Source organism: Erinaceus europaeus, chromosome 4, assembly GCF_950295315.1.
Source record: "Erinaceus europaeus chromosome 4, mEriEur2.1, whole genome shotgun sequence".
NCBI lineage: Eukaryota > Metazoa > Chordata > Mammalia > Eulipotyphla > Erinaceidae > Erinaceus > Erinaceus europaeus.
Window position 1 is genome coordinate 150,416,594 of NC_080165.1, and position 16,296 is coordinate 150,432,889.

At 53.4% G+C, this 16,296-nt stretch overlaps 1 protein-coding gene and 1 non-coding gene across 11 annotated transcripts in view; both read left to right on the plus strand.

Annotated features, from left to right (window-relative positions):
* Window positions 1–66: 66 nt before the first annotated feature.
* Window positions 67–173, plus strand: LOC132538401 (U6 spliceosomal RNA). The gene has a single exon (XR_009549769.1). It is a non-coding gene; the product is annotated as a U6 spliceosomal RNA (small nuclear RNA).
* Window positions 174–1,563: 1,390 nt separating this feature from the next.
* The window catches only part of PNISR (PNN interacting serine and arginine rich protein), a 31,455-nt gene continuing 16,722 nt past the window's right edge, over window positions 1,564–16,296 (plus strand). For 3 of the 10 annotated variants that reach the window (XM_060190723.1, XM_060190729.1, XM_060190730.1), the window contains exons 1-3: window positions 1,665–1,683; window positions 12,910–12,976; window positions 15,830–15,971. In XM_060190723.1, the coding sequence (XP_060046706.1) occupies window positions 15,860–15,971 (112 nt within the window). In that variant the 5' untranslated portion in view covers window positions 1,665–1,683; window positions 12,910–12,976; window positions 15,830–15,859. Of the gene's footprint in view, window positions 1,684–12,909; window positions 12,977–15,829; window positions 15,972–16,296 lie in introns of those variants that run through there. The other 7 variants (XM_060190727.1, XM_060190731.1, XM_060190724.1 and 4 more) reach the window with 6 other exon arrangements.

Consider the following 16,296-nt stretch of genomic DNA (forward strand, 5'->3'; position numbering starts at 1 on the left):
TACTAGTAACTACGACAACAGTGAAAAACAAGGGCAACAAAAGGGAAAATAAAATAAAAATATTTTGTGCTCGCTTCGGCAGCACATATACTAAAATTGGAACGATACAGAGAAGATTAGCATGGCCCCTGCGCAAGGATGACAAGCAAATTCGTGAAGCGTTCCATATTTAAAAAATATATATATATATATTTTGGGAGTCGGGCGGTAGCGCAGCGGGTTAAGCGCAGGTGGCGCAATTGCAAGGACCTGCAAAAGGATCCTGGTTCGAGCCCCCGGCTCCCCACCTGCAGGGGGGTCGCTTCCCAGGCGGTGAAGCAGGTCTGCAGGTGTCTGTCTTTCTCTCCCCCTCTTTGTCTTCCCCTCCTCTCTCCATTTCTCTCTGTCCTATCCAACAACAATAAAAACAAATATTTTTAAAATTACATATAAAAAAAAGTGTTTAATAGACAGGAGCCCAAAGGTAGGGATAGAGCAGACGACGTGAGGGGCCTTTTTTTGCATAGTCATTACACTATCTCCATGGCCCATGAAGTCATCTTTTTAATTCGATTTTTCTTTACCATCGCTGGGATTTCACAACTCCAAGCTCATCTTTTCCCCCCAGATGGACTGAGGGAGAGACCACAGCATCCACTTTTCCGTCATGATAAAGCCAATGCCATGTCTAGACGAGCTTTCCTGCCAGCTCCAACTTCTCTCTCTTTTATTTTTTTTTTCTTTTTAAAATTGCTTTACTGGGGAATCCATGTTTTACCATTGACAGTAAATACCATCGCTTGTACATGCATAACGTTATATGGAAGACTGAGCCATGTTATCCAACGTCACGTCTTTTTTTCTTTTTAATTAAAAAAAAAAAATTTATTCTCTTTTGTTGCCCTTATTTTATTGTTGTAGTTATTGTTGTTATTGATGTCGTCGCTGTTATTAGATAGGACAGAGAGACATGGAGAGAGGGAGGGGAAGACAGAGAGGGGGAGAGACAGACAGACACCTGCAGACCTGCCTCGCCGCCCGGGAAGCGACGCCCCTGCAGGTGGGGAGCCGGGGGGCTCGAACCGGGATCCTCACGCGGGTCCCTGCGCTCCGCGCCGCCGCCCGACCCCCAACTCCCGTTAGCCGCGCCCTCCTGCGCAGGGCCCGGATGGAGCCCAGGGCTGCGCGGGGCCGGACCCCCGTCTCCCCGCCGGACCCCGACCCGGACCCGGACGCGGACCCTGCGGCCGCCCCGTAGTCCCAGCGTCGCGCCGCCCGCCCCTTAGGGAGGAGCAAGGCTTTTGGACGGGGGTGCCTCCTCCGTGTTCAGAGACGCACATGCATCAAAGGCGCCGCAGGCCGAAGACGCCAGTGGTCACTGTGCGCCAGCGAGTCGCCCACGGCGCGGGCTACCCCGCACAGCGAGGCAGGGTCCGCGACTCAGGGCGGCCTACACGGGCCACGTGAGCTTGCCCGGAACAAACATGGCTTCCTGACGCTTCGCTCAGCCGGCGTCACGTGTCCGCGAGGTAGGCGGGGGAGCGGCGCGGCTTCAGCGGACAGCCGGATGTTATTAGTATCCACTTCCGGGTCAGGCCCGCCCGGCGCCATCTTGTCTAGTTCGTATTCAAGTGGAAGCATCGAAAAGGGTGGGAGAGGCATCGCGGGGACGGCGACGACAGCGGTGCTCGGCCGTCACACTGGGTAAGGGGTGAAGAGCCCCGTAAGCGTCGGGAGCTCGCGGGGCCGTCACTGCAGACTTGGGCTGTGGCGGAGGGAGCAAAACTTCAAAGGCGCGTAGGCTGCGTGTTGGGCGCGACCGCTGGAGTGTCAGCTCCGCACGGCGGCCGCAGCCACCTGCCGGGGCGAGCCGCAGCGGCGGCCTCCCTGCAAACGAGGCCATGTGGCTGCAGAGCGCGCCCGCGAGCCCTTTGTCTAGCTGGTTGCCCGGGGAGGGAGGCATTGTTGGCTCGGGCGGGCCGTTGGGCAGTGCGCGTGCGCCGTGGGGGCCGCGCGGGGCGGGGCGGGGCGGGGCGGGGCGGGGCGGGGGCGGCTCCTACTGCGCAGGCGCGGGGCGGGGGCGGGGCGGCTCCTACTGCGCAGGCGCGGGGCGGGGGCGGGGCGGCCTGCTGGGTGCCGGGGCTCTTTCGAGCGGACACTTCCCGGAGTTCTCGTGTCCGCTGCCCTGTGTGTCCGTCCGTCCGTCTGTCTGCGCGCGCGTGTCGGGGCCCGGCTTATCCCTGGCATCGGCGCTGCCCGGACTGTGATGGTTGGCAGCTGTGTCTCGGAAGAGCAAAGTGAACGCAGACTTGAACTCACGGATTGCTTGATTATTACTGTTATCGTTGTTGTTTGGTTCCTGGCCAGGGACAGCCAGACACGGATCGAGAGGGGCGGGGAGGCCGAGGGAGAGAGGCAGGGAGACCCCCGCAGCCCGGCAGCTGGGGGCCCCCGGGGGCTCGAACCCGGGTCCCGGCGCGACTCGCAGCTTCCCCCTCTAGCCTCGTGTGGGCGCCGCTCGCCGGGCCGCGGATGCGCCGGCTCCCGGGTCGCCGTCTGGATGGATCCTGTGTCCGTGTGTCCTGCCTGTTTTCCTTTTCCGTCTGGGGACAGACACCGCGTGACACTTGCCACGTGGCCGTAAGCTTAGGATTTTCTTCTCCTTCTTTAGAGACTTTATCTATTAATGAGAAACGTCGGAGGAGACAGAGAGAGAGAGAGCGCGAGAGAGAGAGCGCCAGACGTCGCTCAGGTGCGTGGGCTGCCGGCGATCGAACTGGGGACCTCGCGCTTGAGAGTCCAGCGCCTTGGCCGCCGCGCCAACTCCCGGACCAGGATCTTCTTGTCAGTTACTAGCACAGGCTCGCTTGTGCCCCTTCAAAGGATGGCGCTTTTTTTTTTTTTTTTTTTTCCCTTTTAATTTTTATTGTCTTTATTGGATAGAGACGGCCAGAAATGCAGAGGGGAGGGCGGGAGAGGCAGCGAGACACCCGCAGCCCTGCTTCACCCCTGGAGAAGCCTCCCCTGCCGGGGCGCGGTGTGACAGGTGGGGGCCCGACACACGGACCTGTGACTGTCTGCAGATGGGGCCTTTGACTCGAGCTCAGCGCACGGGAGAGAGAGAAGGAGAGAGGGAGAGGGAGAGGGAGAGAGGAAGAGGGAGGGAGAGAGGGAGGGAGAGGGAGAGGGAGAGAGGGAGGGAGAGAGAGGGAGAGAGAGAAGGAGAGAGGGAGAGAGAGAAGGAGAGAGAGAGAGGGAGGGAGAGGGAGGGAGAGAGAGGAGAGAGGGAGAGAGAGGGAGGGAGAGAGGGAGAGGGAGGGAGAGAGAGAAGGAGAGAGGGAGGGAGGGAGAGAGAGGGAGGGAGGGAGAGAGAGAAGGAGAGAGGGAGGGAGGGAGAGAGAGAAGGAGAGAGGGAGGGAGGGAGAGAGAGGGAGAGGGAGGGAGAGAGAGAAGGAGAGAGGGAGGGAGAGAGAGAAGGAGAGAGGGAGGGAGAGAGAGAGAGGGAAAGGGAGGGAGGGAGAGAGAGAGGGAGGGAGAGGGAGAGACGGAGAGGGAAAGGGAGAGAGACGGAGAGAAGGAGAGAGGGAGAGAGAGAGGAATCTGGAGGAAGGTGGGAGCCGGACCCTGCAGGCTTGAACCCAGGTCCTTGCTCTCTGGGCCCACAGAGCGGAGCCCGGGGTCGCTCTGCTGCCCTTGCCCTCGGGCTTCCAGCTTTGTGGGCGGGGGTCTCGCCGCCCTGGAGATACATTTCTGCTGCTTGACACGCCCAGGCTGGCTCTGGCTTGTGGTGGAGCCGGGAACTGAACCCGGGACTTCGCATGCGGAGCCTCTTTGCAGAGCCTTTGTGCATCTGCCCAGCCACTCGGGAGGCCGCAGCTGTCCGCGCCCAGCCAGCTCGGGGCCTTGTCCCGCCTGCTGCTCAGTCCAGCTCGGGGCCTTGTCCCCCTGCTGCTCAGTCCAGCTCGGGGCCTTGTCCCGCCTGCTGCTCAGTCCAGCTCGGGGCCTTGTCCCCATGCTGCTCAGTCCAGCTCGGGGCCTTGTCCTGCCTGCTGCTCAGTCCAGCTCAGGGCCTTGTCCCCCTGCTGCTCAGTCCAGCTCGGGGCCTTGTCCCGCGTGCTGCTCAGTCCAGCTCGGGGCCTTGTCCCCCTGCTGCTCAGTCCAGCTCGGGGCCTTGTCCCCATGCTGCTCAGTCCAGCTCGGGGCCTTGTCCCGCGTGCTGCTCAGTCCAGCTCGGGGCCTTGTCCCCCTGCTGCTCAGTCCAGCTCGGGGCCTTGTCCTGCCTGCTGCTCAGTCCAGCTCGGGGCCTTGTCCCGCCTGCTGCTCAGTCCAGCTCGGGGCCTTGTCCCCCTGCTGCTCAGTCCAGCTCGGGGCCTTGTCCCCCTGCTGCTCAGTCCAGCTCAGGGCTTTGTCCTGCCTGCTGCTCAGTCCAGCTCGGGGCCTTGTCCCCATGCTGCTCAGTCCAGCTCGGGGCCTTGTCCCCCTGCTGCTCAGTCCAGCTCGGGGCCTTGCTCTGCCTGCTGCTCAGTCCAGCTCGGGGCCTTGTCCCCCTGCTGCTCAGTCCAGCTCGGGGCCTTGTCCCGCCTGCTGCTCAGTCCAGCTCGGGGCCTTGTCCCCATGCTGCTCAGTCCAGCTCGGGGCCTTGCTCTGCCTGCTGCTCAGTCCAGCTCGGGGCCTTGCTCTGCCTGCTGCTCAGTCCAGCTCGGGGCCTTGTCCCCATGCTGTTCAGTCCAGCTCGGGGCCTTGTCCTGCCTGCTGCTCAGTCCAGCTCGGGGCCTTGTCCCCCTGCTGCTCTAGTCCAGCTCGGGGCCTTGTCCTGCCTGCTGCTCAGTCCAGCTCGGGGCCTTGTCCCCCTGCTGCTCAGTCCAGCTCGGGGCCTTGTCCTGCCTGCTGCTCAGTCCAGCTCGGGGCCTTGTCCCCCTGCTGCTCAGTCCAGCTCGGGGCCTTGTCCCGCCTGCCGCGCTAGTCCAGCTCGGGGCCTTGTCCCGCCTGCTGCTCAGTCCAGCTCGGGGCCTTGTCCCGCCTGCTGCTCAGTCCAGCTCAGGGCCTTGTCCCGCCTGCTGCTCAGTCCAGCTCGGGGCCTTGTCCCCCTGCTGCTCAGTCCAGCTCGGGGCCTTGTCCTGCCTGCTGCTCTAGTCCAGCTCGGGGCCTTGCTCTGCCTGCTGCGCTAGTCTGGCCCCTTTGCTTTCCAACCTCCTCATAGCCGCGCTCAGTGAGAGGCTCTGGGATCAGTTTGCATATTTTGTGGCCCAGTTCTGTGGCTCAGCCGTTCCCCCTGGGAAGACAGAGGGGGAAAAACAGACACGTGCAGACCTGCTTCAGTGCCTATGAAGTAACCCCGACCCCCCCCCCCCCCCTGCAGGTGGAGAGCCGGGGGCTCGAACCGGGATGTTTAAGCTGGTCCTTGTGCTTTGTACCTTGGGTTAACCTGCTGCCACCTGGTCCCCACGTGTTTTCTTAACCGCATTTCATATACTAGCAAGACTAACCTATACCAGTGTCATGGCCACCCAGCCTGAACTGAAACTGAAAACTTGTCATTCGAGGAAGCGTAGTGTGGAGGGCGGAGCTGCTAGAATAGAAGTGTTTCCCTTTGTCTTTCCTGACTTTAGTGTTGGATGTGAGAACCATTTGACCTTGGGTATCCGAGAATGGAGAATGGAGTGTGTGCTGTGTCGCGGGTGTGAGGATCGGCTTCCAGACCCAGCTCTGGCTGCACAGGGGGCTACAGACAGGGGCGGGCAGCACAGCAAGTCTCTGCCTCTCACCCTCTGTCAGAAAGAGGAGGAACTCACAGCTAAGCCCCAGTTTATATAACCTGCTGGCTAAAGGGGTGGGTGTGTGTTTCTGCATCCTTGACTTTTCAGCTGCTATTTAAGGACTTTGAAACAAACATGACATTTTCATTTTCAGCTGTTTTTCTTATGCAGTATGTCTGAGAAGCATATACAAATGATGGCTGCTTTAGCAAGTGATATTAAAAACTTCAATAACGGGGGTCAGGCGGTAGAGCGGCGGGTTAAGCGCACGTGGCGCAAAGCGCAAGGACCGGCAGGAGGATCCCGGTTCAATCCCCCGGCTCCCCACCTGCAGGAGGGTTGCTTCACAGGCAATGAAGCAGGTCTGCAGGTGTCTCTCTTTCTCTCCCCCCTAAGTCTCCCCTCCTCTCTCGATTTCTCTCTGTCCTATCCAACAACAGCAGCAGCAATGATAACAATAATGAGAACAACAAGGCCAACAAAGCAGGGGGTAAAAATGGCCTCCAGGAGCAGTGGTTTCGTAGTGCAGGCACCCAGCCCCAGCAATAACCTTGGAGGCAAAAAAAAAAACTTCAATAACTGTTCTAACAGACTTTTATTTTTACTGGAGTACTGCTCTGCTCTGGCTGCGGGGGGTTCAACCCAGCACTTTGGAGCTTATAGCTTTAAAAGAAAAAACTGAGTGACATCATCATTAGCATACCACATTATTTTCTTCACTTAGTCCGGTTTTAAAAAATATTTATTTTGGATAGACACAGATACACTGAGAGAGAAGAGGAAGTTAGAGAGGAGAGACACCTCCAATATTATTCCACTGCTCATGAAGCTTCCTCTCTTCCCAGGTGAGGACTGGAGACTTGAACCTGCTTCCGTGTGCCATTGCCCGCCCATTTAGCTTTTTAAAAGATTTGTTTCACAGGAGAGACCCATAACCCGCAATGAGAGTGTTACTGTTGTTTGATACTATTTGTTCCTCTGATAGGACAGAAACTGAGAGGGAAGGGGACATAGGGTACTTCCTGTGCTGCCTCACCGACCATGGACCTTCCCATCTGCAGGTGGGGTCTGGGGCTTGAACCTGGGTCCCCGCACATGGTGGCATGGGCAGTGCTAGGCAGCTGACTCGCACTCAGAACCGTGACACACTCCCTCTGCACTGCTCCTTTTCCTGTCTGAGTCGGAGTCCTCTGTGTGGTTCACTTGTCACCTCGCTGTTGGCCTTTGACTGTTAGCGGAGAGACGATGCTTACAGTCAGTCACATGCTGCAGGCTTTTGAGTTATCTGGTGAAATCTTCGTTTATAGTCTGAAGTCGTCCCTGCAGTGCGATTTGGGGTCAGAGCACACACAGTTTTGACAAGTTACTGCAGTACAACTAGGTTGTCTTCCAGAAGGACAAAACTCTTGGTTTTCTGTGCACTCATTTTATTTATATTCATCCTCTGTACTTAAATCACATTTTTGAAGTACATTTATTACTATTGTTTGTTTGATAGAAATAGATAGGGGAGAGACAGCGGCAGCATTGTCTGACTGCTTGTGAAGCTTCTCCCTCTATGTAGATTCCAGGGGCTTGAACCCCCGTCCTTGCCCGTGCGTGTAACATGTACTTTCCTGGGTGCGCCACCACCCACAGCTTTTAACTATCAGGAGATTCTAGGTGGTGCGTGTGTGCGCGCGTGTGCCTGTGTGATTCTCACCGACCTAGTGACGTTTCCCTCCCCAAGGCCGTAGCTGAAGCTGGGTGCTGTCACCGGTGGGCATTTTTTTCCTTCGTATTTTATTTGATAAGGAGAGAAACAGACACCTGCAGACCTGCTTCACTGCTTGTGAGGCGTCCCCCCTTCAGGCGGAGAGCGAGCAGGTGGCCCAGCCCGGTTCTTGGGCTCAGCCGCTGCCCGGCCCACTTCAGCCCAGTTTTTTTTTTTTTAATATTTATTTATTCCCTTTTGTTGCCCTTGTTGTTTTATTGTTCTAGTTATTATTGTTGTTGTTATAGATATTATTGTTGTTGATAGGACAGAGAGAAATAGAGAGAGGAGGGGAAAACGGGGGGAGAGGAAGACAGACACCAGCAGACCTGCTTCACCACTTGTGAAGCGACTCCCCTGCAGCTGGGGAGCTGGGGGCTTGAACTGGGATTCTTAAAGCCGCGCTTTGCGCCACGTGTGCTTAACCTGCTGCACTACCGCCCAACTCCCCAGACCAGTTTTTAATGGGCAGAAAAGCGGCTCTAGGCGCAAGCGTCTTTGTATACAGGAAGTTAGAAGCCACGTGTATACATACCTACAGTGACTGAGAAGTAGGTGGGAGTTCGCGAGATCAACAGTGAATTCTGGGTCAGTTGTAGATTACTTCTAGATAACTTATTTAGAAATTTATTTTTTCAGGTCCCAAATACTAAAAGAAAAAAAAAAAAAGGAAGAAAGAAAATGAGATTGAATAGGAATGATTGCTTTCGGCCTGGCAGAATGACTCATTTCATTAGCGTGCCTGCTTGGCTGTGCACACCACCCGGGTTTGAGCCAGGCTTCCACATTTCGGGGAGATCTGATGCTGAGGTCTTTCCCTCAGTCCGTCTGTGTCTGTCTGTCTGAACAAGTCAACTGAGAGCATTAAGGGCCCAGCAGCAACAATCAAATAATGAAAGGGAGACGCCTGCAGCCCTTCTTCACCACTCAAAGCTTCCCCTGCAGGTGGGGACAGGGGCCTCGCACCCGGGTCCCTTGTGCTGTGACTTGTGTGCTGGACCAGGTGCGCCACTGCCTGCCCCCCTTCCCTATCCTTTTTCTGGCAGGGCTTCGCTGGTGTTCTCTCTTCTCTTTCTTTCTTCTCCCTTCCTCCCTCTTTTCTAGATGAAGGGGAAGGGGGGGAGGGAGGGCGGGTGCACCTGGTCCTCAGGCAGTGGTGCCCGCGCTGTCTTCCCGTCCTGTTGCTCCTCTTTGTAGATGAAAGCTAAGCAGTGCAGAGTGGGTAATCCGCTGCGCTCACGTGACTTGTGATGAGTGTGCATGTAGGTATGTGAAGTCTGTGGCAAGTTAGGAACAGAGAATTGAGAGTACAGCCAACCACCAGACACGAATAAGAAAAATCAGCACTTCGTAGTGATTTCTAGAAAAGTCAGGTCTGAGTATTGCAGATGGCGGTAAGGAGTCATGGCCGGAGCGCGCTGACTAGGTGATTTCTAGAAAAATCAAGTCTGAGCATTGCAGATGGCGGTAAGGAGTCATGGCGGGAGCACCCTGACTAGGTGATTTTAGAAAAGTCAAGTCAGAGCATTGCAGATGGCGGTAAGGAGTCATGGCCGGAGCACGATGACTAGGTGATTTCTAGAAAAGTCAAGTCTGAGTATTGCAGATGGCGGTAAGGAGTCATGGCGGGAGCACGCTGACTAGGTGATTTAGAGAAAAGTCAAGTCTGAGCATTGCAGATGGCGGTAAGGAGTCATGGCCGGAGCACACTGACTAGGTGATTTCTAGAAAAGTCAAGTCTGAGCATTGCAGATGGCGGTAAGGAGTCATGGCGGGAGCACGCTGACTAGGTGATTTAGAGAAAAGTCAAGTCTGAGCATTGCAGATGGCGATAAGGAGTCATGGCCGGAGCACGCTGACTAGGTGATTTCTAGAAAAGTCAAGTCTGAGCATTGCAGATGGCGGTAAGGAATCATGGCCGGAGCACGCTGACTAGGTGATTTCTAGAAAAGTCAAGTCTGAGCATTGCAGATGGCGGTAAGGAGTCATGGCCGGAGCGCGCTGACTAGGTGATTTCTAGAAAATTCAAGTCTGAGCATTGCAGATGGCGGTAAGGAGTCATGGCCGGAGCGCGCTGACAAGGTGATTTCTAGAAAAGTCAAGTCTGAGCATTGCAGATGGCGGTAAGGAGTCATGGCCGGAGCACGCTGACAAGGTGATTTCTAGAAAAGTCAAGTCTGAGCATTGCAGATGGCGGTAAGGAGTCATGGCCAGAGCGCGCTGACTAGGTGATTTCTAGAAAAGTCAAGTCTGAGCATTGCAGATGGCGGTAAGGAGTCATGGCCGGAGCACGCTGACTAGGTGATTTAGAGAAAAGTCAAGTCTGAATATTGCAGATGGCGGTAAGGAGTCATGGCGGGAGCACGCTGACTAGGTGATTTTAGAAAAGCCAAGTCTGAGCATTGCAGATGGCGGTAAGGAGTCATGGCGGGAGCGCGCTGACTAGGTGATTTCTAGAAAAGTCAAGTCTGAGCATTGCAGATGGCGGTAAGGAGTCATGGCCGGAGCACGCTGACTAGGTGATTTAGAGAAAAGTCAAGTCTGAGCATTGCAGATGGCGGTAAGGAGTCATGGTGGGAGCACGCTGACTAGGTGATTTCTAGAAAAGTCAAGTCTGAGCATTGCAGATGGCGGTAAGGAGTCATGGCGGGAGCACGCTGACTAGGTGATTTCTAGAAAAGTCAAGTCTGAGCATTGCAGATGGCGGTAAGGAGCCATGGCGGGAGCACGCTGACTAGGTGATTTAGAGAAAAGTCAAGTCTGAGCATTGCAGATGGCGGTAAGGAGTCATGGCTGGAGCGCGCTGACAAGGTGATTTCTAGAAAAGCCAAGTCTGAGCATTGCAGATGGCGGTAAGGAGTCATGGCGGGAGCGCGCTGACTAGGTGATTTCTAGAAAAGTCAAGTCTGAGCATTGCAGATGGCGGTAAGGAGTCATGGCGGGAGCGCGCTGACTAGGTGATTTCTAGAAAAGTCAAGTCTGAGCATTGCAGATGGCGGTAAGGAGTCATGGCCGGAGCGCGCTGACTAGGTGATTTCTAGAAAAGTCAAGTCTGAGCATTGCAGATGGCGGTAAGGAGTCATGGCCGGAGCGCGCTGACTAGGTGATTTCTAGAAAAGCCAAGTCTGAGCATTGCAGATGGCGGTAAGGAGCCATGGCCAGAGCGCGCTGACTAGGTGATTTCTAGAAAAGTCAAGTCTGAGCATTGCAGATGGCGGTAAGGAGTCATGGCGGGAGCACGCTGACTAGGTGATTTAGAGAAAAGTCAAGTCTGAGCATTGCAGATGGCGGTAAGGAGTCATGGCGGGAGCGCGCTGACTAGGTGATTTCTAGAAAAGTCAAGTCTGAGCATTGCAGATGGCGGTAAGGAGTCATGGCGGGAGCACGCTGACTAGGTGATTTAGAGAAAAGTCAAGTCTGAGCATTGCAGATGGCGGTAAGGAGTCATGGCCGGAGCGCGCTGACTAGGTGATTTCTAGAAAAGCCAAGTCTGAGCATTGCAGATGGCGGTAAGGAGTCATGGCGGGAGCACGCTGACTAGGTGATTTAGAGAAAAGTCAAGTCTGAGCATTGCAGATGGCGGTAAGGAGTCATGGCGGGAGCACGCTGACTAGGTGATTTCTAGAAAAGTCAAGTCTGAGCATTGCAGATGGCGGTAAGGAGCCATGGCGGGAGCACGCTGACTAGGTGATTTAGAGAAAAGTCAAGTCTGAGCATTGCAGATGGCGGTAAGGAGTCATGGCTGGAGCGCGCTGACAAGGTGATTTCTAGAAAAGCCAAGTCTGAGCATTGCAGATGGCGGTAAGGAGTCATGGCGGGAGCTCGCTGACTAGGTGATTTCTAGAAAAGTCAAGTCTGAGCATTGCAGATGGCGGTAAGGAGTCATGGCGGGAGCGCGCTGACTAGGTGATTTCTAGAAAAGTCAAGTCTGAGCATTGCAGATGGCGGTAAGGAGTCATGGCCGGAGCGCGCTGACTAGGTGATTTCTAGAAAAGTCAAGTCTGAGCATTGCAGATGGCGGTAAGGAGTCATGGCCGGAGCACGCTGACTAGGTGATTTCTAGAAAAGTCAAGTCTGAGCATTGCAGATGGCGGTAAGGAGTCATGGCCGGAGCGCGCTGACTAGGTGATTTCTAGAAAAGCCAAGTCTGAGCATTGCAGATGGCGGTAAGGAGCCATGGCCAGAGCGCGCTGACTAGGTGATTTCTAGAAAAGTCAAGTCTGAGCATTGCAGATGGCGGTAAGGAGTCATGGCGGGAGCGCGCTGACTAGGTGCTGGGCTGCTGTTCTGAGCACGGCCTTGGCTGGGCCTCTGGGCTGCAGGCAGCCGAGCCATGCTTCCTGTACCACGTCTTTCTGTCTGGGAACTGTGAGCAGTGAGACCCACCCAGAGCTCCGCTGAGGCTGAAGAGGGGGCACAGGACAGAACTCCGCCTCCTGCCGGGCTGGGTCTGCCTCACTTGCCAGGCCAGCAGCTTCCCTCTGCGGGGCGGGGCGGGCGCTGCTGGCTGCCGGTGTCTTTCATTCTCTCTTCTATCTCCCTCCCCCCCACTTTTTCTTTGTCCTGTTAAATCAAAGAAAGTGAGAAGGAGAGAGGCGCCAGGTGAGCACACCAACACTCATGTGAAGACCTGGGCTCCCGCCTCGCCTCACTGCCACCTGCAGGGCCATCATCAGGGTGGGGCAGCGGGGCTGGCTGCAGCTCTCTCTCCCTTTCTATCTCCCCTTCTCTCAATCTCACGCTGCTGTATCAAAATTAAAAAAAAAAAAAACAAAGAAACGGCTGCCGGGAGCAGTGGAATTGACGTGCAGAACCCTGGTGGGGCGGGACGCCTTGTGGGGCGGGACCCCAGGGGCTGTTGGGAGACTGCAGACCACTGGCTGGCTTTGGCTTTCAGTGCTTACATCTGTAGGAAGCTACCTTATGTGTGTGCCTTATCAGAGATGAATAAAATGGTTTTCCTCCTAATTGTAAAAAGCTCTGATCTATTGGGGACAAGATGAAGCTGTTTGTTTGGTAACTTGCTAGTGTTTAATTTTAACCCTGAAGTTCCATAGAAAAAATATGAATTAATGCATCTGTTTGCCGTATTTGTACCACTTAATAGAAGGTGAATTAAATCTTTTCAAAGACTTGTTGCTTCTTTTTCCTTAGCATGTGTGATAAGCCCCAAATTATCTGTCGTTGTTGGTGAATTGTTCAAGTAAAGATAGTTTGAAAGCATAAGAGATCTTTAAATAGTTTTGCATTGTCATTTCTGATGTATCTGTTTCACTTTAGAATGGTAAATAGTTTCTCATAATCTTAACGTAATACTTCAGGTTAATTTGGAGGTAATCAGACTTTTATATTGCATCTCTGGTATTTTTCTTCTAATAACTTCATAATAGAAGAACAAACATTTATTTTGTTATTTTTCAGGGCATAAGTGATGCTTCCAAGTCGTAGTCTGAATCAACCTTAAGTTTAAGCAGAAAGTCAATCTGAGGTCAGTCAAAATCACTATTTTGGTGTTTCTTCTTTATTTGTTAACTGTTAATTGACTTTTTAAGTGATGTTACCCATCAAGAGTGAACACACAACTTTCAGGGTGTGGGTGAAAAAGCCAGACACGGGCGAGGGAGCCATGGAGGCAGAGGAACGGTGCCTTTGGTGGGTGCCGCCTAGCGCCTGCTTTGCCCTGTGCTACAGACCACAGAGGTGACGCCGGGGACCTGGGAGGCGGGTACACAGTGCTGATGGGTACCCGTACCCGCTGTCTGTCGCAGGGCCCACAGAGTGAGCCCCGAGCGAGCGGACTGTCGTGGGCACACTCAGGGAAAGCGGCGCTCACGGGCTGGGCACCAGAGAAGATGGGGCAGGACGGGAAGGACGGCCTGCGGGAGTGACTCGGGAGCGTGGGCTGCGAACAGCGTATGGTCCCTGCGCAGGATTTTTGACTGCGGTTGACTGTGGGTAACTGACACTGACACACGTGAGCCTGCGGTCAGGGTGACGAGAGACAGAGTGTCAGTTGAGCTCTGCCAGTCGGGCTCTGCCACTGGGCAGCTGTAGCAAGAAAGCAGTACAGGCTGGGGCAGCCGCCTAGCAGCTCCAGGGTCTTCCCAGGGCGCTCAGCTCGCTCCGCTCCGGCCTGTGGTGTGTGACCGGCCGGCCGCTCTAGCGCTCAGAGCCTCCCTGGGCCTGACACTCCTGACACTCGCTGCTCTCCGGCTTCTCTTACTTGAGCTGGGCGCTGCTTATCTGCCTTTCCTTTAATTTCGTTCTCCTGCTTTGTGAGCTGGCAATACTTGAGGTTACTTTTATCTTGTTTTTAGGAAAGAATGTGTCTGGAAGCATTGCTAGTAAATATTTATTATATGCCTGCTATATGCTTGGCGCGAGCTCACAAAGATGAAGAGGCACACACTGCTTGAAACGTGTGACCTAGGCTCGCTCGCTTGCTCTTTCTTTCGCTTCCAGGGTTATCGCTGGGGCTCAGTGTCTGCACCATAAATCCACTGCTCCTGGAGGCCATTTTCCCCCTTTTGTTGCCCTGGTTGTTTTATCGTTGTTATGGTTACTATTGTTGTTATTATTGATGTCGTCGTTGTTGGATAGCACAGAGAGAAATGGAGAGAGGAGGGGAAGACAGAGAGGGGGAGAGAAAGACAGACACCTGCAGACCTGCTTCACCGCCTGGGAAGCGACGCCCCTGCAGGGCTTGAACTAGGACCTTGGGCTTTGTGGCATGTGAGCTTAACACACTGCACTACCACCTGACTCCCTCTTTTTTCTTTTCTTTTTTTTTTAATTTTTTTATATTTTATTTATTTATTTTCTCTTTTGTTGTCCTTGTTGTTTTTCATTGTTGTTGTAGTTATTATTGTTATTGATGTTGTCATTGTTGGATAGGACAGAGAGAAATGGAGAGAGGAGGGGAAGACAGAGAGGGGGAGAGAAAGACAGACACCTGCAGACCTGCTTCACCGCCTGGGAAGCGACTCCCCTGCAGGTGGGGAGCCGGGGGCTCGAACCGGGATCCTTATGCCGGTCCTTGTGCTTTGCGCCACCTGCGCTTAACCCGCTGCGCCACCGCCCGACCCCCTCATTTTTCTTTTTTTAAACATTTTTATTACACGTGAAAGAGAATTTCATGAGCTGGAGAGGCAGGTCAGAGCACCATTTTGCTACAAGACATTTGGCGGGGACTGAACCGGGCACCTCCTGACGGCATGTGGATGGCCACCTTCTGAGGCCCCTCCTCCCCGCTTCTCTTGAGAGAAAGGAGCCCAGCACCTCAGTGGCATACTAGGGTTGTCTCCAGGACATTAGGCTCAGGGGATTGTCTCTAAAAAGATTCTCCATCTATTCTAACTCTTTCTTTGGTTGTTGCTGGGGCTTCACTGTTCCAAGCCAACTTAAAAAGATACTTTATCTGTTTTAATGCTTAACTGGCTTGTGGTGGCGCTGGGGATTGAACCTGGAACCGCAGAGCCTCAGGCATGGAAACCTTACATAACATTATGCCCCTTCAAGAAAATGTCAAGATTTCTTTTTTATTTCTAATTGACAGGAAAATAGACGGGTGTGATCTAGTGTGTGATCTAGTGTGTGATCTAGTGTGTGATCTACTGGTGGTTGTTAGCAGGCCCTCGCTTTGCCCTGTAACAGTTGCTTTTGTAGAGTGTCTCATCTGCTAATGTGTCTGACTGGTCCGTCTTTTACTGTTTACTTTATTTCTCTTCCCTGTCACTTCACACTGGAGTTGGGCTCTGAGATGTCCATTGGCATGTATTGGTAGTTAAACGTTTTTTTTATTAAATATAAAAGATTCGAGAGACATAAGATATGCCTCGTGAGGAGACACCTAGGAGCTTGATCTTTAAATATCTGCTTTCCATTGCCTTTTCTTCTAAGACTATCTGAATTGTTTTATTTTGTGAGGTTTGCCAGTTTTAGCTCTTTCAGACAGAATTTCCATTATCATTTGAAGTTACTTGATGATTTTCTTCCAGAAGTCTTGGGAAGGGGGTGGCGGTGGGAAATTGACCTTTTTGGTTTTTTGTTTTGCTTTTTGTAAAACTTTCAAAATAATTCATTTCTAGAGACACATTGGTGAAGGTGAGGTTTTTCTCTCTCTTTTTGAGCTAAATTGAATGAGAACAGTGCTTGCCATTGAACTACCAACAGTAACATGGCACTTTCTGCTCTTTCCTGCCAACTTAAAAATTCCAAGAGCCTGTTGCCCAGAATTGTACGGCCCTGATCACGTACTTATAGCATCATATAATAACATCTGATGTGTGAGCTTTTAAATTTAAAGAACTCTCATTTTTAAACTATGTTTATTTTATTAAAGATAGAAAATCAAATATATTTAAAAGTCAGGATGTGGGATCAAGGAGGACAGCCTTGGCAGCAGTGGCCCTTGAACCAACAGCAGTGGATGCAGTCATTCCAGCACCAACAGGACCCAAGTAAGGAAACGCTGAACGCGGAAGGTAGGGGAGGGCAGCCGCACGGAGATGGGGTTGAAGGAGATGGGTTCGGGGCGGCTTGATGGATCCCTTATGATCCGGGCTTCAGAGTATTAGAATGTAGCCCTTCCTCATAAATAGTCTCGCCATAGCTTACACATCAGGGACTGGGTTTCCCTGGCAGACTTCTTCCAAGGGTGGAATGAACACTGGCTTATTATACGTTTTCCTCGAGAAGGAAAGACTTTAAGCTTTTTCTTTAAAAAAGGGGGGGTGTGTGATTTGATTTACTGGTTAGAGACATAGAAATTGAGAGGAGAGGGGGGCAGAGAGAAAGACCAGCACCGTG